General features: G+C 42.7%; 2 protein-coding genes across 2 annotated transcripts in view; one reads left to right on the forward strand and one right to left on the reverse strand.

The window, feature by feature from the left end:
- The window catches only part of CLSTN2 (calsyntenin 2), a 642,616-nt gene that overhangs the window by 406,097 nt on the left and 211,188 nt on the right, over window positions 1–25,331 (reverse strand). The window lies entirely within an intron of this gene.
- Window positions 7,803–25,331, forward strand: part of LOC100480864 (glyceraldehyde-3-phosphate dehydrogenase) — a 31,888-nt gene continuing 14,359 nt past the window's right edge. The window contains exon 1 of the mRNA XM_002924114.4: window positions 7,803–7,850. Coding sequence (XP_002924160.1) covers window positions 7,803–7,850 — 48 coding nt within the window. The remainder of the gene's footprint in view (window positions 7,851–25,331) is intronic.

Below are 25,331 nucleotides of genomic sequence, written 5' to 3' on the forward strand. Positions count from 1 at the left end.
CTTGTGCTAGGGCTGGTGTAGTATTCCTATGTGAATATCCCAGTCTGCCAATTCCAGATTCGTTTAGGCCCAGCCATCCCCTCTCTGGAAGGCTGCAGTGACCTTCTGCAGTCAGGAGGGTGGGTCTTCTAGTAAGAAGTCCTATCCCACTCCAATTCATCCTCTACACAGGCATTAAAAATAATCTCCTCAAACATTAATCTGATTACTCAACTGTGGTCTCCTTGGTTAGTCCCTTTATTCCCCCATATACACTCACACAAATCTGAGTGCAGAATAGGTGCTTTAGAAACGTACTGCATGGTGCACTGGGTGTTATACGCAAGTAATGAATCATGGAACTTTACATCAAAAACTAGGGATGTACTGTATGGTGACTAACATAATTTAAAAAATTATTAAAAAAAGAAACAAAATAATAGGTCAGAGGGAGTCCTAGAATAATCAAAGGCGTCCTGATGCCTGCTTCACAGTTTGAAAGAAGTTGTCATGTACATAATGCTCCCCACAGCAACCTAAGAGGTAGGTGTGATCATTTTGAAAATGATGAAGAAACTACTTTCACAAGGTGTGACTTTCCCAAGATGGCCACAGGGTTAAAAACTAATAATTGGGAAGACCAAAACTCTCTCATACTGGGTGATATCCAAAAAGCACACACATGTGCACACACACATATTCATATTATAATATAGAGTCATGCACATTATAATATATAACACACATTATAATATATATGCATATTATAATGGATAATTTTCAGTAGCCACCGCAAAGCAAGAGCTTATAAAATTGAGGACAGCTCTGCTCCAGTGGCTCCTGACCCCTTTCCACACCAACATGGTTCAAAAGGTCGGTTAAGGGTTGCTCTAGGATTGGTGGTAGCCTCAAGCTGGCCACCATTTTGCTCCTTCTCAGCCATTCCACAGCAATCATGAACTAATCAAGAGGCAGTTTAGTGTGGTAGGGACATATGCCTTGTTCTTCCCAGGTCTTGGCTCCTGAGATCCATTTCTGCAGATTGGATCAGGCCCAGGGCAGAGAGTGGCTCTGCCCACTGCAAATCTGAATGGGACAGCAGGCTCCTCCATGCTCACATGCTGGCATTCAAACCGCTGCTTCATTATGGACCCTGGAAGAATTACAGCCACCCTGGGATGTCCCCACACGCCTTTGCTCTTTTATTAGCCATCAACACAAATGCAATGTAAATAATTTGCAGCTGTTGGGAGAAACAATTAATCTTTTTTCCCCTTTAATTAAACCTAGGGGCCTATTCATTAGAAATGTGTATACAGGATATGCCACAAGCTCATCCAGGGTTTCAGATTCGCTGTAACACTTGACTCGATAGCAGACAACCAAATCTAGAGTCACAGCTGCTGGGTTCCAGGCCTGGCTTAGGTACTTCAGGGCTGGTTCTATGTAAGTCACTTGGCCACTCAGTGTGTCAACTCCCTCAACTGTAAAATGGGGAAAATGATACCACTCATGGAGTTGTCATGTCATTCAGATGCCCTGGGCTGGACACACAACCCTTGACCTTTCATTACTCAGACTCACCACCCTGCTCTCTGGGTAGTGACAGCATCAGCAGAGAAGTGACACAGACCTTAGAGTTGAGGTTCTCCCTCAGGAGTGAGGATGGGTTTACTTCCTTCTATTGATAGGTCTTCTACCCTTTTCTCCTTTTAGTTGAGTACCTACATATTAGGCATTTTACTTACATTCACTAATCCTCACTACCACCCCATTAGATAAGATTTTATATCTCATTTTGCAGGTGAGGAACCAAATTTCAGAGGGGTTTAAATGTTCCCTTTTTGTAAAATAAGAGTGCTAACATCCCTAGAATTTCCTCATTTTTCTCCCACCTTCTAACTTACATCAGATCTTTCTTAACTTTTTCTTTGTTAAAGTTGATAAACATTTGCATTTTGATGTGTAAGCAAAATTAAATCTTTTTTGTTTTGTCTACAGATCAAATCCTCAGGTTTCAAGCCAATAACTTAAATTTACATTATTTTGACTATGAGACTTTTGTTCGTGGCTGAGCCAAGTATTATGCAAGGATTGCTTTTCCTTCTTAATGATTCAACTGTCATTCCACAGGTGACATTCTTTTTTTTTTTTTTTAAGATTTTATTTATTTGACAGAGAGAGACACAACGAGAGAGGGAACACAAGCAGGGGAATGGGAGAAGGAGAAGCAGGCTCCCAGCGGAGCAGGGAGCCGGATGCAGGGCTTGATCCCAGCACCCTGGGATCATGAACTGAGCCGAAGGCAGACGCATAACGACTGAGCCACCCAGGCGCCCCCACAGGTGACATTCTTTATACCTAGACCAACTAGACTCTTGATTCTTTCACACCATCAAATAACTGAAATATTTGAGACCATCTCCCTTTGTATATTCTTTGTTTTCTGAACATAATGATTTTCTTTTTTCTTTCTATTGAGTTATGAAACACAGGACCTTTCCCCACATCCCAACCATATTACAGCTTTTTAATCATTCCATCTATTACTCATTCCTCATTTGTAAAATGGAGATTCTTAACTTCATAGGAATGTTGTAAAAATTGCATGAGTTCATTTAGGCAAATCTAATACCCTTGATATGAACAGGCATTCAAATATCCTTAAGTTCCTTTAAGCCCATCTCGTGCTTCTGAGTGGCTGAAGTGTGGCCTTACACTCTCAGCTGCATTCATTCAACAAGTATTTATGGGGCACCTAAAATATGCAAAAACAGCTTAAGCATTGAGCATAAAACGGGGGGGGGGGAGTCCCTGAAAGAAACATTTAAAAAAATTCAGCATCCATTCATAATCAAAATGATCAATGAATGAGGACTAGAAGAGAACTTTCTCAATCTGATAAAGAACTTTTTTAGAAACCTACAGCTAACATCATGCTTAGTGTTAAGGAGTGAATGCACTCCCCCAAGAACAGGAAGAATATACAAGGATGTTTGCTTTTACCTTGTACTGTACTATTCATATTGTACTGGAGGTTCTAAACCATTCAATAAGGCAAGAAAAAAAATAAGACTATAAATTAAAAAGTAAAATTGTCTTTATTTGCAGAGAACATGATCCTCAATGAAGCAAATTCTATGGGATCTACTAAAGTGCTGCTAGAACTAATAAGTGAGTTTAGGAAGACCACAGTACATAAAATCAGTATATAAAAAATCAATCATATTTTTATGGACTAGCAGTAAACTATTGGAAATTTAAATAAAAAAATGTTAATATGATATCAACAGCCATGAAATATTTAGGAATAACTTTCACAAAATACACGTAGTATCTGTACACCAAAGCCTCTAATAAGATATTGCTGAAAGAATTTAAAGAGGACCTGGAGCAGTCTTAATGGAGAGATAGACAGTGTTTATGATTTGGTAAAGCTAAGAGAGCTAAATGTAAATTTTTCCCTAATTGATCAATGCAACCCGAATCAAAATAATAATATGATTTTTTTTAGGTTTTTTTTTTTTTAATTATTTTCAGTAAGCCAGCATATAGTACATCGTAAATTTCTGTTGTAGTGTCCGGCAATTCATTAGTTGCATATAAGCTAATTCTAAAATTTATATGAAAATTAAAAAATCTCGGGGCGCCTGGGTTGCTCAGTCATTAAGCATCTGCCTTCTGCTCAGTTCATGATCCCAGGGTCCTGGGATCAAGACCCGCATTGGGCTCCCTGCTAAGCGGGAAGCCTGCTTCTCCCTCTCCCACTCCCCCTGCTGGTAGTCCCTCTCTCACTGTGCCTCTCTCTGTCCAATAAATAAATGAAATCAAGAAAAGAAAGAAAAGAAAGAAAAGGAAGAAAAGGAAGGAAGGAAGGAAGGAAAGAAAAGAGAGAGAGAAAGGAAGGAAGGAAGGAAGGAAGGAAGGAAGGAAGGAAGGAAGGAAGGAAGGAAATGAAAAAATCTGATATAGCCAAAACAATTCTGAAAAAAAAGGGCAAAGTTAGAAAACTCACACTACTTGATTTTAAACTTACTATAAAACTACCCTAATTAAGTAGTAAGGTATTAACATAAGACAGACATACAGATCAACAGAAAAATAAAGAGTGCAGAAAAAGACACACATACATGTGGTAAATTAACTTCTGACAAACTTTCCAAGAAAATCCAATGGAGGGGAAGGATAGTTTTTCATTTATGCTGAGAAAAATTGGATATACATATTTTAAAAAAAGAATTTCAATTATACTGTAGATTATACACAAAAATTATCTCTAAATAGATCATGGTCCTAAATGCAGGACTTTAAAATTGTGAGATCTTTAAAAGAAAGAGTAAAAGAAAAGCTCAGTGCCCTTGGGTTAGGCAAAGGTTTATTAGAAGGGACAAGAAGAGCACTAAATAAAAGATAAAACCAATACATCAAATTTTATAAAATTATAAATTTCTATTCTTTGAAATACACTCTGTAGAAAACATTTTTTTTTAAAGCCACAGACTGGGAGATAATATTTGGAAGACATACCTCACAAAGGACTTATATCCAGAAACATATAAAGAATTCTTGCAACTCAATAATGAGAAAAATAATCTGTAAAAATAAAGGGGGGACAGCAAAAATTTGAACAGGCCTGTCACCAGAGGAAATTAGAACATGAAATGATGCTCAACATTAGTAGTTATCAAGGATATGTAAGTTAAAGCCACAATTGGATGTCACCACACCACCACTAGAATGGTTAAAATAAGACTGACAATACGAAGTTCTAATGAAGACGTGAAGCAATTGAAACTCTCATACACTGCTGGTATGAATGTAAAATAATACAGTCACTTTGGAAAATAGTTAAGCAACTTATAAAATGACTCAGCAATTCCATTCCTGGGAACTGCCCAAGACAAATGAAACCATAAATTACCCAAAAAGATTTGTATGTAAATGTTCATAGAATCTTTACTCAGAATAGTACCAAACTGGAAAATAAAATGGCCATCAACTAGTGAATGGATAAACAAATAGCAGTGTATTTATATAATGGACATCCACTCAGCAGTAAAAAGAAATCAACTACTGATCCATACAACAAAATGGTTGAATATCCAAAGCATTTCTCTGGTGAAATGAAGTGAAAGAAGTCAGACACAAAAGACTACATGCTATTTGATGCTACTCATATGACATTCTAGAAAATGCCGAAGTATAAGGACAGATTATGGATCAGTAGTTGCCAGGGTCTGGGGGGTGGGGTAGGGTTTGCTTGTAAAGGGACACAAGGGAACTTTTGGATGATGGAAATTGTCTGTATCTTGATTGTGGCGGTGGTTACATTTGTGTGTGCGTTTGGCAAAATTTAGCATCTGCACATTTTAAAAGGTAGAATTTTATTATATATAAATTATACATATAATTTATAATGTAGTAAGAACAAAGGTCTTATCCTCAAGGGAACCTCAGATTGGAGAGGGATCCATGATAACCACTGTGGCAAGAGATAGATAAGCAAATAAAAAGCAGAGTGCTATGGAAAGAGAAAGGAGAAGCACTAATCAGGCATGGTAATCCAGAATTACTTCTTGAAGACAGTAGATTTGAAGTCAAGAGTACTAGGAATTAAGCAAGGATAAAGGATGCCGGGGTCCCAGGTAGAGGAACGTGCATGGGAAAAGACCAATGGTAAAAGCACCTGGTGCACCATAGGGAAATGTGAATAGTTTTGGCTGAGAATGAAGTTTGAGGGGCAAGTCCAGCTGAAAGGATGGACAGATAGTATCTACATCACCCAGGGCTTAATGGAATGTATAGATTCATCCAGGAGCCACCTCCAAACGCTGGCTTTATGGGGCACCAGAAAACTAACTCCTTTCCAGAAAGAAGCAGTAGGTGTTGATGATTGTGCCTTGGCTGTTGTAATGCAATCTGTTCCCTCCCCTGACAACTGTTCTGCCTTTTTGTTCCAATAGACTGAGGCCAATCAGCTCATGCTTTGTTCCATTTGGGTGTAACTTCAGAACTGACTTTCTATCAGTTCTTCACAAGATAACCTCTGTTTGTTACACAACTCTTCATGAAGCTGAACTCTATCATATCATGACCCCTTAGGACTGCTTCTTGCCTCTGTCTTGTGTCTTTCCCATGCTGTTTCAGCATCTGGAGAAATGCCTGTATCTTTGCACTCATACAGACGAAACACCAGTGTGATATTTCTGCTCCATTTACAGAGAAATTAGGTCTTGCCACCCAATGCATCTTTAACTAGAGTGCAGATACATTCTCGGGAGCACTCCTTGCCTTCTCTCTCGGCCTCCACCTCTGAAAAAGTGCATTAACACTCAATCCAAGCAGCAGGGCCAAGCAGCTGATGATTTACCCTTTCAATCTTTTTACTCTCATCCTAAAGTTGACTCTCAGAACTCCAATACTGCCTTCTGAGTAAAAGTGAACTGTTAGTAAACAAAACAAAACAAAACAAAAACACATACTGTACTGATTACAAAATGCTCTAGAAAGGTTAACTTACACCACAGTAAATAGGTCATTCTTGTGATCAGGCTGGTCTTTCGCCTGTGATGCCCAACTTCTGCCTTCTGACCTGATGCCCTGGCAGGGGTGCTTAGATCAGGGTGGATATCTAACCCCAGGGGAAATCAATGGGAGGAGTAAGCTGGGCAAGTTGGTTGGATCTTTCAACTTTCATTTAGGAGGCAGGCCCAGAACCTATAATTCATTTGGTCATAGATACTTTGATTTTTAAGAAGATTTTATTTTATTTATTTGTTTATTCATTCATTCATTCATTCATTCATTTGAGAGAGAGAGAGAGAGAGAGAGAGTGAGAGAGCACTTAAGCAGGGGGAGGAGCAGAGGGGGAGGGAGAGGAAAAGGGAGAGAATCCCAGGCAGATTCTGTGTTGAGTGCAGAGCCTGAAGTGGGGCTTGGTCTCATGACACCGAGATCATGACCTGAGCTGAAACCAAGAGTCAGACCAACAACTGAGCCACCCAGGTACCCCTGGTGATGGACACTTGAGATAAAAGTCCATAAGGAGTTGGGGTGGCATTCGTGCAATGATCACTCAAAGTTTAGGGGAAGCTGAGAAGCCAATAAAATCAGAGAGAGCTAATCTGCCAGGAGATAGGATTTGGGAGCCAATAAGCAGAGAGAAGAGAAGCACTCCAAGCAGCTGCAGGAGTCTGGCCACCCACACTTGTTTTCCAGTCGAGGTCCTGCTCAGCCTTCATGGACTCATCAGCCTGTTGTAAGGTATCTGAAGTTGTCAAGTGAAGTTTTTCATTCATTCTGCCCAGGCACCAAAATTTTTTTCTATTTGTACTAGTTTGAGCAGGGTATCTTTTTTTGCAATAAAATGATTCCTAACTACAATAATTTTAATAGCATTTTTAAAAGTATTTTTATTCCCTGCTCCAGAGTGAGGGTAGAATAGAATCACTGTCCAGGTGAGAGGTCAGCCTGCCTACAGGCAAATCTGATCTTGCACTTTCCTGCTTAGGATCCATCAGCAGTAATCCTGCCTTCAGCTGCAAGATCAAATGAAGCCCTGCAAAGGAACCAGCTCCGTGATTACCCACACCTTTGCCCTCGTTGTGCATTTACTCCTCTCCTCTCCTTCCTCCTGACTCCTGCTTGTACATCCTTCCAGATTCGGCTCCAGCCCCGCCTCCTCCAGTTGTCCTTCTCTCCACCTTATATCACCCTGTACCATCTGCTCTCATGCTAAGGTCCACTGCACTGCCATTAGCTGTTTCCCTGCCCCTCTTTCCAAGTATGAGCCCTCTGCAGGACGAAGCAGCATCCTGGTCACGATGATATCCACAGGACCTAACATAGTGCCCAGCACATTGGTAAATGAGGTGAGCATACCACTGCCTCCTGGCACCTGCAGTGACTGAAGCAATTAGTGGCACTTTGATTCCAGTGAGCAGGTATTCCTATATCACCCAAATAGAAAGAGGGCGTGCCTCCCAAATCATAAGGTGACATTCGCCATCACTTAATTAGAGGCAATGTATCTTTCCTGCTAGAGGTACCAATTAGAGAGTTTTAAATACAAATCCCATGTATGTGACTCATACATGCAAATATTCACAGAAGATGAAGGTTACATTTCACTGTTTTAATTGGGTTGAAAAAGCATTTGAGGAAAAGATGACTGAGTTATTAATCCTTAACTGCTTGATAGGTGCTTGCAGTGAGGATAGCATGTTGCTTTCCTTCCCTTACTATCTCCTTTCCTTCTATCCATTTACCCATCCATTTATTCACCATTCCGATTTTTTCTTCCCTTCCATCTGTCATTTTCCACCCATAAATAATTGTTTAGAGTGTGGGTTCTCTCAAAGTCCTTAACCCAGCCTGGGGATGAGCCACATGCCCTTATCTTATTGGGTACTGACATGTGGGCCAGGAGCAAGGCTAGGGAGAAATATCCACTGAGGATTGTATAATCTTACAAAAGTGAGATTCAGTTGTCTCCACATAAGCCATCTGGACAAAGCCAACTGCCCAAAGCTAAGACAAAGCCTGAGATTGGGTGCAACGGGTACTGGGTTTCTTGTCATAGTTCTGTTACCATGCAACCAAAAGGGTATCTTAGGCAAGTCTTTCAATCTTCCCAGACCTCTGCTCCCTCTCCTTTATAAAATGGAGGTAATGCTAATTCTGCAAGGTCAGTGGGAGAATGATAAAATAAGAGCCTGGGTCAGAGCTGACTCGGTGACTAGCATGTTGTATGTCCACAGTAAAGTGTCTTCGATTCTGAAGCTCGGCACCCACAGGCTGGGCTGAGGACCCACATGGGACCCAGTGTGCCCCAGGTAGACAATGCTCAAGTTACCGAATAAACCTATTGGTGGGCTGACAACCTAGCAGAACTCCCAGGGGATGGGAAAATTGGATTAAGTCTGTAAAGAAGATTGGGAGCCATTCAAGAGGATCATTTGGAATAGGAAGAAGTGGGGTGGGGATTCTGATGGTTTAATATCCCCATTCAGTTGCTAGAGCCAACTCATTTTTCTTACCTACTGAACAAAATGACTGTTACATGTATAATTCCCCAATATTGTTATTCCTTCGATATCTTATACTTCACTGCCTTTTAAACATCTTTAACCCCTAAAACCAGCCCTTAACTTACTTGGAGTTTACACTACTAAATGCAATTGTCTAAAACTCTTTCTGCAATCACTATTGTTCAATGTAACTAATCAGGAACTGCTACTCCTAAGGGACCTCTATGTGTCAGGCTCTATGGCTGTGATCTTACTAAACCCTTACAACCATTCCCATGAGAGGACAGCATGGGCTCCATTTCATGGATGAGGCTATGGAGGTTCGGGGGGCTTAATACTCAAGGTCATGGCCCTCATGGAGAAACTGAGAGTCCCACCCCAACTGGTTATTCTTCCCTCTGACCAGAGATCAATGCAACAGCACATGTTTGTTTCCACCTCCTGTGGGTCCAGTCTTGGATCAAGTGCTCTGAGGGAGTGCAAGGAAACATGTTGCCAAGACTGAAATCTATGGGAGAAGAGTCAGGGTTCTCCAGAGAAACAGAACTAAGGGAGATAGAAAGAGATAGAGATATATATATACACACACACGCATACATACGTGTATGTATGTATGTGTATGGGTATGTATAAATAAAAGGACTGGCTCACACAAAATGGGGGCTGGCAAATCTGAAATCTATGGGGCAGGCCTATAGTCTACAAGCTTAGGCAGGGGTTGATGCTGCAGTCTTGAGAATTTCTTCTTTTTTGGGAAAACTCAGCTTTTGCTCTTAAAGCCTCTCAACTGATTGTATGAGGTCCACCCACGTTATTGAGGGTAATCTCCTTTACTTAAAGCCAACCGATTGTAGATGTTAGCCACATCTCCAAAATACCTTCACAGCAACACCCAAATTAAGTGTTTCATTGAATAACTAGGTATTATAACCTAGCCAAATAGACACAGAAAACTAGCCATCATGCTTGCTGAAGAATCTTTTAAAATGTTGTATTCAAAAATGAATGAAATGATTTGATGTGACAATGCGAATTCCTTTTAACCTCAGATAGAAACGCCATATTTTTGTTTCTCTACTGGCAAACTAATAAATAAAACCTTTGTGGCTTATGATATCAACTTTGTTCCAGAGGATAGGAAATGTGTGATACATTTTTATTGCAAATTCCATTTCATGCCTTAGATCCCAAGATGTTCAGAACAACGAATGGCAATTATCTGGTTTATAGTATATTCACTGCAAAATGCTCATCTGCTTCTCACTGCTTCAGAAAGAAAGCACTGGCAGGCCAATTTCACTTCTTACTTATGTGGACTATCTGGCTCTTCTCTGGGAAGTTGTAGAATATCAGAGGTAGAGGATAGGCACGAAAAAGCCTCTCCTCCACCACCACCAAATACATAATCCTAATAAAACTATAAGCCAAATACCCTACGTCGTCCTCATGATCAGCTCCAACCACCAGGGGTTTCAGACAAGGTGGTTCCCTTTGCAATCAAATGTCTACAGTATCATCAGCTCAGGCACCACGGACTCAGGGAGCATTCTCTGAGCCTCCCCTTTTCCTCCACCCCTGAAAACACACCCAGACTGTATTAGCTCTCTCTCCTTGTGCTCCCATAGCCACCTCCCTATCCTTAGTACACTAAGGTCCATAATGGGCTGTAAGTATCCTTTGTGTCCTTCCTCTAGCAGATGGTGGGGAAAGATGCCAGGTCTTCCATGTCTATATCTCTAACCCTAGCATATACAGCAGTTCTCAAAAGTATGGCCCAGGAACTCTTAGTGGTCCCTGAGACCCTTGAGGGTTCACAGTGTCAAAACTATGTTCTAGAAGTACTGAGATACTAGTTGCTTCCTTTGTTCTCATTCTCTCTGAAGAGTTTTCCAGAGGCTATAGTACATGAGACCACAGGTTTAGTGCAGAAGCAGATAAGAGAATTTGGCTGTCTTCTATTAAAGCCAGACATTTGCAAAAATGTAAAAAAAAAATGGCACTCTCTTCACTATTTTTTGACTTTGGATAATATAGTTATTTTTAATAAAAATATTTTTGTCAACATGACATGGGTTTATTATTATTTTAACTGAATTAATAAATGTATATTTTAAATTTTATCAGCTTTAATTAGTAATGCAATACATGGCAATAAGAATAACCCACAAAAACATAAATTTGAGGGGGGATTTCAGTAATATGAGTGTTAAAGTGTTCTTTAGACCAAACAAGTTTGCTCTATGACCTGGCAAGGGATTTACAACACATTACTTACTCCTTATGTAGGAAAAAAGAGAAGAGATGTGAGTGGAGAAGACAGAGGAGACAACAAGGAGACAGAGGGGAGGGAGGGAAAGAAAAGATATCTAAAGTTGTCAAGGAGAGATTCACATAATCAATTCTCAGATTCAACTCAGTTGGAGGAAAGTTGATCAATGTAGTGACAAGATCAGTCCTTTCTCTGGTCTGGATGTGAAAGAAAAGCAACTGGTTGACTGAATAGCTTGCACACCGATTGTTGCTATACTGGGTGGGTAATAGAACTTCTGATTCTTTGGAAAAAGCAAGAAGAGCATCTTCTCTTGCTGTATGAACTTAAGCGCATGCTGTCAAGAGAATAATTGTCTGAAATCACAGTCTTTATATCTCTTGCAACCTGGTTGGAGAAACCGCCATAAAAAGAAACAAACTTCATAAATCATTCCTGCAAAAGGCATCAAAGGTTAAAAGCATCGTGATGAATTTCTGAAATAAATCTGTACTCTGAATTCTCAGAGTGTTTGGGAGACAACCAGTGTGTCTCAAAAGAGAAATCATGATCTTAGCAATTTTAAAGGATAACTCCACTGTTAAAGGTGTCAATTTCTCCCAGCTGTAAATAGAACAGTTATTTGCCAGCTAGAAGAGTCTCTCAATGCTTAAGGCATCCTTCCCAGAAGAGATACGTGAGATCCCTGATCTTACCGGTAGTAAGTGCGGGGCATGGCACATGGCGGGTACTCAACAAATGTGTGTTAAAAGATCAAGGAATGAATACGCTTTTACTGCTGGTGTCCATGATCTGTGTGAAGACGCACGTACAATGTTTCTACCCCACCTATAAATTCTCTTAACCAAGATTTCTGGTTTGGACCTATTTACTTCTGAATAGCTTTTGATCCCTCAAGAGAATGTTGGTTTCCAACATAACCAACACTACTTCTGGGGATAACTAAACAAGGAAGAAAAAAGGAAAAGAAAAACGAAGAGAATGGATGGACAGGGTCCATTAACAAAATCAACAGAAGGTAAACAATGGTCTGGGGCAGTACCGCATGTAATTAGAAGAATTACATGGAATCCCATAGAATTGAGTAGGTCGCAGGAGGAAAAGTAACTCCTATCTCATAAAATCAGATCGTCACAGGACATTTGGAATGGAAACAAGACATGCGCATTATCTGCAACAAAGCACACAAACGTACTAGCAATTAACTGATTTAGGGTTGGGAGAGTCTAAAAGATTCTTGTGAACACAGAATGATAAATGGAATTAATTATGCAGAGCTCATTATATTGAATTTAAGATAGGTATCATGTCATTGATAGTGTGTTATTTGGTGTGCTGTATATTAGCGAAAATTGAGATATTTACAAAAAGTTACATGTTAATTCTCAACATCATTTTCTCATATTTTTTTTAATGAGGATTGAATTTCTAGACAGTGATGCCTCCTTCCATTAGACAGTTTTCCAGGAACTCACTCTACCTCACAAAGGACATGAGCCTGCTGCATAGCTGGCATCTGGTAGGGTTAATAGAGACCTGGTCCCTACTGATGTTAGCAGGATGTGTTGGTCCAGGTCCTCAAAAAACAAACTGAGGGCTTCAGAGGGGAGGGGGGTGGGGGAATGGGATAGGCTGGTGATGGGTAGTAAGGAGGGCACGTATTGCATGGTGCACTGGGTGTTATACGCAACTAATGAATCATCGAACTTTACATCAAAAACCAGGGATGTACTGTATGGTGACTAACATAATATAATAAAAAAATATTATTATAAGAAAAAAATTAAAAAAACAAACAGGGGCGCCTGGGTGGCACAGCGGTTAAGCGTCTGCCTTCAGCTCAGGGCGTGATCCCAGCGTTATGGGATCGAGCCCCACATCAGGCTCTTCTGCTGTGAGCCTGCTTCTTCCTCTCCCACTCCCCCTGCTTGTGTTCTCTCTCTCGCTGGCTGTCTCTATCTCTCTGTCGAATAAATAAATAAAATCTTTAAAAAAAATAAAAAAAATAAAAAAACAAACAAACAAAAAACAAACCCAAACAAAAACAAAAAAAAAAACACAAAAAGAAAACCCAAGATGGGATTAAATCATGCAAGAATTCTATAAGGGAAAATGCTTATGTGAAGGAAAAAACGGAAAGGGCCAGAAGAGGCGGGAAATGATTTTAGACCTTGATGCAAGTGTGAGATCAGTGTAGGAGAGAAGAGAAGATTGGGTGAAAGAGTCTTATCTTGTCATGGAGCTAAGTGGAACTCTACAAAGCTGAATCCCTGGGGTCATTCTCTAGCCCAAGTCAGCAGTCCCGGGAATCCCATATCTCCCAGGAGTGGGTCTGCCTTAGGATCACCCAGCATCCCCACACTCAGTCATTGGCTGGAAGTGGCCATGGGAGGCACGGCCTCAAATCCAAGACATCTCAACACCTACCAGCTCATTACCCGTTCTGTAGTTGTAGTCTAGGAGACACTTTCTTATGACTGCCAGGCACACAGGGTGCCTGGTCATGCTCTAAGTCCCCTCAGAGTTAACTTTAAAAAAACTCTTTCTTATTTATTTATTTATTTTATTCATTTATTCATTCCTGTATTTATCCATTCAAGACATATGTGTTGAGAACCGATAATGTACAAAACTCTAATTCTAGGCACGAACAATGAAACAGAGAAGTATATTCCCAGAAATATCTGGTGTTGGTTGACATAGGTAAAATGCAATTAAAACTCCTTGGAACAAGTGGACAGAACCTGTCCCCCTCTCGTATCCATGACAGGCATGGGTAGTTAATCCCACTGAGTCTGGGCATAACCTCAGACTCTTTCCCAACACAATGTTGTTAGCAAACTCTATCAATCAATAAGAAGTAGCCCTTAAGATGAAACCCATTTGCCATCCCTCTCCTAGGAGAAGTTGTGGACCATTGGTGTGTGTGGGGGGGGGGCGCCTGGAATGCAAAGAATATTATATATCTAGCCTAGGTATCTATGCTGAGAATGTAGAGCAAGACAAAGATAAATAAGATTGTCCCCAGGAGAGTTGGTAATAAATCTGTTTAAAGAAAAGGGAGAGAGTAAGCATGGATAATGACATAAGATCAGCTTCTTACTCTTATAGCTTGGGCCTAACAATCTTGGAAATGGTTTTTGAGACAGATCATAATCATAATGCAATGAACCTTCATGCCTCTGTCTTTAAATTTTGGAATCCCTTCACTTACGGGTGATTCCATGACTGTGGGAATCATTGATAGTGGGCACTCAGCAAATGCATAATGAATTGGGTTGAAGGTATACTTGCATAGTGGAGATTTGGCTATTATTCTCGAAGGTTTTCCAATGCACCAAGCAAACAATTCCTAGGCAGACTCAGGTTGCTCTCTCTAGACCCAGCCCCTGGCTTTGGGAGAAAGCAGGACATTAAGCTTTTGAATGTGAGCTGCGTGCTCTTTTCTCAAAGATGAATCCCTAACCAGGTATAATTTATCATTCCCATTCAGATGTTCAGGAAACCTGAACCTGCTACTTGAAACAGAAGGCAACTTCTGATTTCCTCCTAGGCCTGCTCCTCACCTCAGGGCGCCATATCAGAAAAGGGCACCATTATTGCTGTTCAAGCAAAAACCCCAGGAGGGACCTTGATTCCTGCCTTTCTGTAACCAACAGTCCTTCCATAACCACACATAAGGCATCAGCAGGTTCTGCCACTTCTATACAAACATAATAGAATGTGGAACTTCAGGGGTGCCTGGGTGGCTCAGTCAGTTAAGCTTCTGCCTTCAGCTCAGGTCACGATCCCCGGGTTCTGGGATCAAGTCCCGCATTGGGCTCCCTGCTCAGTGGGGAGCCTGCTTCTCCCTCTCCCTCTGCCTGCCATTCCCCCTGCTTGTGCACTCTCTATCAAATAAATAAAACCTTTTCTAAAATCCTTTAAAAAAAAAAAGGAACTTCTCTTCTCCCACCTGCTAACCTCCTATCCCCAGCTAATACCATCTCTTGCTTGAAACTCTGCAAGAACCCTATAATTTGTCTCCATGTTTTCACTCTTCGCCCCTACAACCCCTTTTCTACAGAGCTTCCAGAGCGGTTTCAAAAAGAAAATCTGATCATAAAACAGGCCATGGCCATTTCTTCTTAGAGCCTCTCAAGGTTGCCCACCACACTTAGGATAGAATTCAAACTTCTTTCCATGCTGTATAAGATCGTTCCTGACTCATCCCCCACCACTTCTCCTCACCCACTCTGTGCTAGTCACAGTGGTTTCCTTTCTATTCCTCAGATTTACCAAGCTCAGTCCTAGCATGGGGTAGCTGCACTAGCTATTCCCGCTGCCTGGATGCTTTTCCTGCAATGGCATAACTCATCCCCCCTCATCATTCAGCTCTCAGCTCAGACTTCAGAGAACCCCTTCCAGAAGACCTTATCTGAAGTATCTTCTCACTGCTCAACTCCTCCTATCACACCTTGAGTCTTTCCATTACAATTATCACATCTGAAATTACCTTTTATAAGTCTTGACTTCTTCATTGTCTATTTGGCCCCCCTGGAATAGAAACCCTGAGAGCAGGGGGCTTATCTGTTTTGTCCATCACCGTTTCTCCAGAGCTTAGACAATGTCTGGCCCATGGGAAGCACCAATAAATACATGCTGAGTCACTGAATGAACTAGCCCCTCAAAACTGTCAGTGGGATCAGAAAAGTGTCTGACACCAGCCTCCTTCTTCTTGTACTGCCCTTTCCTAGCTCAGCTCGACTCCCTCTCGGAAGCCCCATTCCCAGCATGATGTTTCTCTCATATCCCATGCTGCCATCACTGTCCTCTGTTCCACCCCCTGTATTGTTCCCAAGGTATCAGTGATGAATCATGCTCAGACCCTCTTCATTTCAAGGCTCTATTTTTGTGCAGAGAGAATCTGAGAACTTTAAAGGTCTTTTAACCTCCAAAGAATGAGGCTCTCCAAGAAGGAATTCAGGGGTGAGGTAATGATTTTGAGAATGGTCTGTTTGATTCACCTATGCCTTGATTTCCTTTTTAAACTAATCCTCCCCCCCAAACACACACAGGTGCACTTTTCATAGCACCCATGGTCTGAGCTGGTGGAGAACAGTTAGCAGAGCCTATCCCAGTACTATAGGGGAAAGTCTTGCTCTCCACCACTGCAGGGCAGAATGCTGAAGCTCCAAGCCAGAGCTCTTACCAAATTCCTACCATTGGTAGGTGACTCTAGCCCTGAGGAGTGACACAGTAAAGGCAGAGCATTCCCATGCTTTTGTGTAGGGTGATTTGTTTTTTTAACTGCCTGGCAGCCTCTTGTATTCCCTGTGCCAATGAGTGCACCTGCTCCTCTACCCCTCTGTCTTCATAAAACAGCTTCTGCCTACACAGTCTGAGCAACAGGGCCCAGAAATGACGCTGAGAGGAGCCATTCAGGGAACAAGGCGCCAGAACCCTTTCTCTCAACAGTGGAAGCTGGAACCTCATCTCCTCCTCTACAGGAGTTTAACAAGCCCCACACCGTGCCCGGGCATGCAATTCCAAACTCCTCATAAAGCAAGCTCTCTGAGGCACCACATAAACCAGGCAGGCACCCAAGCTCCACAGCCAGTGTGGTTCCAGTCACAGGTAAATCAGGCCTCCTTTGGGATCATTTGAGCTGAAGTTAATGCATATGGGGACAAACCTTGGCTTCAGCCTCTGTCCCTGGAGCGTGTGCATAACAAGCTCTCTGTAAGTGTCTCTTGGCTTCATGAAGCGTTTATGTCTTGGATATGTAGATTATCTCCAACTCCCCTGAGTATGGAGTAGGAGAAAATGGGATTTCCTTAAGTCCAAGGGAAGGGAATTTACTGTAAAGCAGACCTTTAGGATATGGGGGCTGCTTTCTCCTGGGGGGGAGGGGTTCAGTGAGGCAGTACCTTCATCTCACCAAAAATAACTTGCAAAATGGCTTCTACCCACAAATAAGACCAGACTAATGGAATATGAATCCCCATTGCCCATGTACACAATGTTGTCCACAAGTAACAATTTAACAAATATTTATTTAATAAGTAACTATGGTATGGGAGGAGGGGCTATGATAAATATTAGAGGTACAGAACTATGTAGTTAGACTAGCAATTTCTTTTTTAAGATTTTATTTATTTATTTATTTATTTATTTATTTATTTGAGAGCGAGCGAGCAGGAGCAGGAGCCCGGGGCGGGGGGGCGGGCAGAAGGAGAGGGAGAAGTAGACTCCCTGCTGAGCAGGGAACCCATCCATCTCAGACCAAGCAGAGCTTGATCCCAAGACCCTGAGATCATGACCTGAGCCGAAGGCAGATGCTTAACTGACTGAGCCACCCAGGAGCCCCGTTAAATGAGTAATTAAATTGGGGTAAGTGCTAAGAAAAAGTAGAGATCCTATGAGGATCCTATGAGGATTCTATGAAGGAAGTGACCTATTTGAGTTTGCTGGAGGGACCACCATTCAAAAGTGACAGATAGGTGAGCCAAGACCTGAAAGCTGAGAGGGGTGGAAGAATGTTCCAGAAGAGAGAACTGCAATGGAAGAGACTCTGAGAGAACTCTGAGTGTGGTCCATCAGAGAAAGAACTATAGAACTAGCGTGTGTGATGGGGAGGCAAGGGATGGCTTCATGCTTGGAGAAGCTCCTAATAACTGAAGAAAATGAGAAGAGGACTCGGAATTCTAACTATGTGATTAGGTAGCTCAGATGTAATTTTGCAGGAACTTCAGAGGATGGGGAGGTCAATAAGGAGTCCACTTTTGCAGGTGTTTAGGAGGTGGGGCTGGACCTCAGCTGGCTCTTGCATGATGAGCTAGGTAGGCAAGGAGCTGAAGGAAGATCAAAAACCTAGATATCCACTTATCCTCCTCCTTTCTCTCTCATCTGTTAATTCATCTTTTACCATGTCTACATAGTGCCCCTCATGGAAATGTCTCTTGGGTGTCTTCTTTCCATCGCCATCTTCTTTCAAGCAGTCCCGTCACTGCTCTTAGTGTTTGTGGCAACTGCCTCCAACCGTCTCTCATACTCTACCCTCCAAAGCATCCTTGCTGCTGCAGGGAGAGTGGCCTCTAAAACACAGGTCAGACCATGCCTGCTTCCCTCCTCCCAGGAGTTCCCATCACGCTGGATAAAAAGATCACACTCAGCATAGCACACAGGCTTTTCACTTTGTAATCTCCACTTGCTCTGACTTCCATTCATTGCCTAATCTCCCCTGACACCTTAAGTTTCCTGGGCATGCCCTGCTCTCTCCAGCCCTTCCATAAGCTTCTCTCCCACCATTTTCTAGGGGCTCTGGGGGACTTGCCACTCTTCCTACATGACCTTATTTTATGGGCCCAGGGCATCACCAAGGTCCTCACTTTCAGCTGTAACCACTCACAGATCTCTTCTGCACACTGCTTATAGGCAAACTCTTGAAGCTCTTTATAGTTGTAAATGACTTTTCCAAAAGTTTACTGCTCCATCGGATCTTTTGAGGCCAAGCAGCTAAATGTTGCCTAAGCACTTATTGAGCACCTGCTGTGTTTCCAGGCCCATGTCAACCACCAAGTGAGGCACAGGGGCAGGCACAGGCCTTGCATTCATCACAGTGTAATGTTGGTGACATCGCCACAACGAAGGAGGTCCTTTCTAAGAAGGTGCAGGAGATGCCATATAAAGCTAGAACGGTACTGTATGTTTGACCATACTATTGTCATTCTCTTGTTGTTGTCATTCAAGTTTTCTGTGGGTTAAACCCCTATACTATGTGCTGGGAACTGTACTATGTTGTGGCAAGTTGGATTTTGGGAAGCAGACCCTAAGACCGAGTTTAGTAGATAGGCTGTTTCTTTAGGAGTGCCCTTGCTATCAATAGCTATAGAGGAGAAGAGGAAGCAGGAAGGGCAATGGGAGAAGGCAAGCTGTGATGCAGGCTCCACACACCCCCGTGATGCTCTAGAGTTTGAATGGCCCTTTCCAGGTTGTCCTCGGCTGCTCTGAGATGCATGCGTCTTTACACTCTTGCATTCATCTGTCCCTGCAGGGGGGGGCACCCCGGGAAGGGGTTTAACTTCAGGCAATGCGCTTCCCTGCAGCTGCAGTAATGCCACAGGGGCTGACAGCTGAAAGCCATTTCTTTCAAGACTTCTCCCAGCAGCTGGGGCAACCGGTACTTTACTGAAAGGGGGTCTAGGTGGCACATTGCAGGATTCACTACATAGTGCTTTCCAATTTCACTTTAAAAACTATGACAACCCAAGATGTAGATATTATCTCCATCTTACAGATGAGAAACTGAGGCATGGAGAGTATCATGTGATCAAAGTTGCACATGCTGGATCTGAACTTAGTTCTGCTTTCACAGTTTATGCTTGTGTCCCTGTGCAGTGTTCATCCCTTCCAAGCAAGTGGAAGGGCTTACCTGTGTCGCCTCACCTACCATAGGCTGAGCACACAATAGACCAAGAGTCATTGAAATAACCAGGAGATTAGAAGGTGGAAGCAGTGAGTCTGGGTGTGAATGGAGTGTGCCACCATGTGTACTCACCTGTACCCACTTTGTTACTGGGACACTGCCTCATCCTAGGTTATATTCAGGACCCTAGGAGATGGTACCAGGGCTAGGACCCATGAATGAGGTTGTCTAATTTAACTAATAAAAATATAGGATACCCAATTAAATTTGACTTTCAGATAGACAATAAATGATTGTTTTAGTATAAGCATGTCCATACAATATTTGGGACATACTCCTATTAAAAAGTCATTTGCTTTTATCTGACATTCATATTAACTATGTGCCTGGTATTTTGTCTGACAACCCTACTCACAGTTAAGTGGAATCCCTATCCTCAAGATGATTTCAGTGACATAAAAGGTTCCTCAGATCATTCTTTCTCAGTCTGAAATCCATTTTCCTGCACCCTAAGTGTTTCACTGCACCATTAAAGCTCATGCTTATTGTGCCAGCACCTCTGGACCCATGAACTGCCCTTATTCACCCTCAGGATGTTCCTGAAAGCAGGTTTTGGGGAGGATGCACAAGAGAACACAGATGGAGAGGAGGGATGGCCACAAGTGGACATTACTAAGAGGGTGGAGGGCTCAGGATGAGAAGAAAAGGCCCACAGCATGTGGGGTAGCCTTGTGAGCTTCTCCATTGATTTCAGTCAGGCTCTGGGAGAAGGAGGTTCCAGTCTTTTAGGATTGCTCAACAGAGGCTGCCTCTCTCTGGCTTAGAGGGTAACACTCCAGCTGCTCTGTCCCCACAATGAGCCCGTCCACCAGCAACCAGTTGTACGCATGACCTGCTTATGGGCCACCAAGTGGTGTAGTTCCACCGCACCTGGAACAGACCCAAGTATTGCAAACTTCCAGCTTCACACTCAGAGTCTCCTCATCCTGTCATTGGCCCAGAACTTGAAGTTTCTTAGCAGCTCTGTGATGAGGAAATGGTATGGAGACAATAAAAAATGTCATCACAAGTGACCCGAACTTCTTCTTTGTCTCCCAACTTTCCAGATGAGCCATTCCCTTTTATTACCCAGAGATTCATAAAAATGCATAAGTGAATGCAACAGCTTAAATAGTTTTCTTTTAGGAGTTTGGCACTAACTACATTAAACAAATTCCCTCAGCCCTTGGACAAGAAGCCATTAGATATGGACTATTACTTGCATTATCATTACATTCGTGGGTCATTATGAAAAATAAAAGTTCTAATCAGCATGAACATTTATAAAGTGCCATGATGGGAAATATGCCAGGCTGGGCTGTCTCAAATATTCAAACGAAACACAGTGAGTAATGACTTTGAACAAAAAAAGGGTTGAACACAAAGAATCACTTGAACAAATCCCACTCAAAGTCCTTAGCAATTAAAGGCTTTAGGGAAAAAAGTCCACCCCCATCTCACCAGCTAAGTGAGCTCTCTGAGCTGGATAGGGAGGACTTTCTATGGTCCTCACAAGGTTCTAGGCAGCTCGGGGTGCCTCAGACGTAGCCCAGGGACCATAGTGGGTGGTTAGAAGCAGCTGCATGAGCAGTGTGGTACACCCCACACCCCTGCTTTAATCCTGTCCTTTCCCACGCATCTGTTTGCTTTTACTAAGGTCCTTCCTATGAGTTCCAAATGCTTCTGGAATGACCTTCATTTGCTTCCCTGACACAGGATGATCACTCATTTATGGAACATAAGAAGTAGGAAGATCGGTAGGAGAAGAAAGGGAAGAAGAAAGGGGGGGTAAACAGAAGGGGGAATGAACCATGAGAGACTATGGACTCTGGGAAACAAACTGAGGGCTTCAGAGAGGGGGGTGGGGGAATGAGATAGGCTGGTGATGGGTAGTAAGGAGGGCACGTATTGCATGGTGCACTGGGTGTCATACGCAAGTAATGAATCATGGAACTTTGCATCAAAAACTAGGGATGTACTGTATGGTGACTAACATAATAAAAAAATGTTTAAAAAAATAAAAATAAAAATAAAGTGACCAGCTACCTATTTATCACATTGCAGGGACCTTGTCACATCTATGGGGAGTGTGGGTCAATCACATGACTATACTTTGGAGCTGGCACCAGGGCCAGGTCCTTGGCCACAGGCTGGATCAGGTGGGACAGTTTCTGTGGGGTAGCCAGAAACAGACTGAATCAGGGGGTAAAGGGCAAAGTGTGCAAGCAGTTGGGTCAAGGGTCAAGCAGAGAAGCTGAACCATTCCTGAGAGCCAGGACTTCCTCAAGGGTGGGACTATGTTTGGGGCTGCAGGCAAGGACCACGGTGCCCATAAGATAGGAAGGTTTTCTTTGAAGGCTTGGCCTCAGGATGCCTCATCCTCCTCTGGGATGCTCTCCTTGACTTCCTAGGATGAGTAGGTCACTCCCCATGGGATCACTGGGTCCCATAGTGACTCCTATCTGAGTACATGGAAGTAGTCTTGTTGTACTTCTTGTTTCCATCTATTAGACTGCGGCCTCTCCTAGGGAAGGGTCATGTCCAAATAGGCTCACCTATTCACCCATCCACCTACTCATTCACTCATTAATTTACTCAACAGATTGAGAATTGACAAGTTCCTTTCACAGTGTCAGGTGCGTACTTTGTCTCTGTGTATCAAGTACCTGCAATAGAGCCTGGTACCTGGCAAGTACTAAATAATGTCAATGAATAAATGCACAGGTGACTGAGGAAGTGTTCAGCAAACAGGGCTGCATTCCCAGGTGGTGCTATTGCTAGAGGGCTGGAAGGAGGTGGTGCAGGAGGAAAGAGAGGATGATGTCATTGTGGTTAGTCTCAGGTTCTAAACTGACTTAAATATTCCAACTGCCCAGCAAGGTCTCCCTCATTGTTCCATTCTAGCACATGAAAACTCTTATTCCCAGTGCCGTTACTCTTTTGGATTACGACATTTTCTTCAGTGTTGCTAGTAATATGTCTACTAGATTACTTTTGCTACTTTGTAGATGCAACACAATTTCTCTCTAGTTTTCTTTCCCTGCCCCCGCCCCCCGGGACTGAACTTCCTCTGAATTACCTACCTGCTTTATTTAGCAAAACCTCAAGGAGCCTTAGAGGAGAAGTGTTCCCTGTTGGTCTGCGTGGCACTGCCTCCTCCATGAACCCCCTTCATTTCCCTTCCCCAGGAGCTACTCACTCTCCAGCCTCGTCTGAATTACCTAGCCCTCCTGCTTTTCAGAGACACCCTAACAACACTTTGCTGAGCTTTTGCTATTTCTCTAATATCCTTTTCCTAATAAAAACAACCTGCATTGCACACTGCATTTTAACTACAGTTAAACTCCTCCTCCCTGATCGTGTGTTCAGCAACTTCAGGGCGTCCCAGCTATTGTAAGTTATTATATGCTTAGCTGAACTTATTAAATTCCACTTGTCGCCAGTTCTGTTTATTTTCATTTCTGTAATGGATTCTGTGCCTCTTTGTACATATTTTTCAACAGACTTTCTAAACCAGCAGGGAGGGTAGGGAATTATACCTCACCAGGCAGTGACAGGTGGACTCCGGGGTGGGGAGGTCCTGGGGACAGGCCTTCCCAAGTCTGCACAATGGAGCCAAACCACATGTCCAGGTCCCCCAACCAACTCCCAGAAACAAAAGAGGTTTCTTGTGGAAAAGTATTTTTGAAATGGGAGGCCATCGTGGAGGCTGGGCCATCTCACTCATGGGCAATGATTCTCATCGGAATCATTCAGAAAGATCAGAAAGATCATTCTACCAGCTCCAGGAATGATATTCTTTGAACCTAAGAAACCGTCCTATGCTTGGAAGAAGCGCTGGAATCTTGCCTGGAGCTTGTTAAACTGCAGAGGTTTGATCAGAACATGCAGACAAAGCTGGAAATGTGTTATAGTTTGCTACCAGGGCCCTTGGGCTGGAGGCTGGGGCTGGCGCAGCCCTGGGCAAGGTGCTGTTTGAGCATGTGCCTCAGTAGTGGGAAGCAAAGCTGCATTTCCCACCACACCCCGGTGTCCTTTGAGAAGGTTGAGAGAGATTTCTTCTAAGTAGCCCCTGGGGAGCCTATGCACTTATTCCAGTGATTCAGCCTTGCTGGAACCATTTGGAGAGCTTCTCTCTGAGAACTGCCTTGAGAAGCTACGATCCTTCGAGCAAATGCTTTACACGGCCCATATGTGCTGTGCAGAGCAACTGATTCGTGCCATTTATTTCTCTTAGAAACCCTATGTATATACAATGGAATATTACTCAGCTATCAGAAAGAACGAGTTCTCAACATTTGCTGCAACATGGATGGCACTGGAGGAGATAATGCTAAGTGAAATAAGTCAAGCAGAGAAAGACAATTATCATATGATTTCTCTCATCTATGGAACATAAGAACTNTACGAACCAGGAAGATCGGTAGGAGAAGAAAGGGATAAAGAAAGGGGGGTAATCAGAAGGGGGAATGAAGCATGAGAGACTATGGACTATGAGAAACGAATTGAGGGCTTCAGAGGGCAGGGGGGTGGGGGAATGGGATAGACTGGTGATGGGTAGTAAGGAGGGCACGTATTGCATGGTGCACTGGTGTTATACGCAACTAATGAATCATCAAACTTTACATCAGAAACCAGGGAGGTACTGTATGGTGACTAACATAATATAATAAAAAAAAACATAAAAAAAAAGAAACCCTATGTGCTTAGGAATCATTTTCTCTCATATGTGGATCAGAAGACATTAGGTACAGAGACACTGAGGTCTCCCCACAGCTCCCTGACTCCTGTGGGCCAGAGGAGGATCTGAAATCACGGCTCTCTCATGTCATAGCCCAAACTCTGTCCACCTACTCATGCTTCCAATTTATAGCTGTCTAAAGTCCCTGAATAAACATTTACTGAGGTGACACCATGTGCCAGATGCTCTGCTAGCAGAGTTACAGAGGGTTTAGTAAAAATATGTCCTCTCATCTAGAAGAAATCACAGTGTGGGGAAAAATCCCATAACTCAACTCTTCCAAGATGACAAAGCCACCAAAGAGTAGCCGAGGAGCATCAGGCATACAGGGGCAGCAAATGGTCTTCCTGGGGGATAACTGGAGGCGTGGACCTTGTTCACACAAGATACAATTTGAAATGTTTCTTCAAAGATGACAAGGAGCTATGGAGCCCCAAAAGAAAGGGAAGTTGTTTGTTTCAGGCAAAAGAAAAGCTGTGTGCAAAGGTTCAGAGGCAGGAGAATGTGTAGCCTGTTGGATGAATAAAGATGGTTTAGTGTGACCGAATTTCAAGCACAACAGAGCATGGGGCTGGGGATGTAAAGAGGAGCCCAAGGCATATATATACCACATCTTCTTTATCCATTATAATTCAGCTTTCAAAAAGGCAATCCTGCTGCTGTGACACCATGGATGAACTTAGAGGACATTACACCAAGTGAAATAAGCCAGTTAGGGAAGGACAAATACTGCATGATTCCACTTATATGAGATGTCTAAATGAGTCAAACTCACAAAAAAGAATAAAATGGTAGTTTTCAAGGGCTGTGAGGTGGGAGAAATGGGAATTGTTTTTCAGTGGGTATAAAGTTTCTGTTATGCAAGAT

The sequence above is a fragment of the Ailuropoda melanoleuca genome, chromosome 6 (genome assembly GCF_002007445.2).
Source record: "Ailuropoda melanoleuca isolate Jingjing chromosome 6, ASM200744v2, whole genome shotgun sequence".
In the NCBI taxonomy this organism is placed as follows: Eukaryota; Metazoa; Chordata; class Mammalia; order Carnivora; family Ursidae; genus Ailuropoda; species Ailuropoda melanoleuca.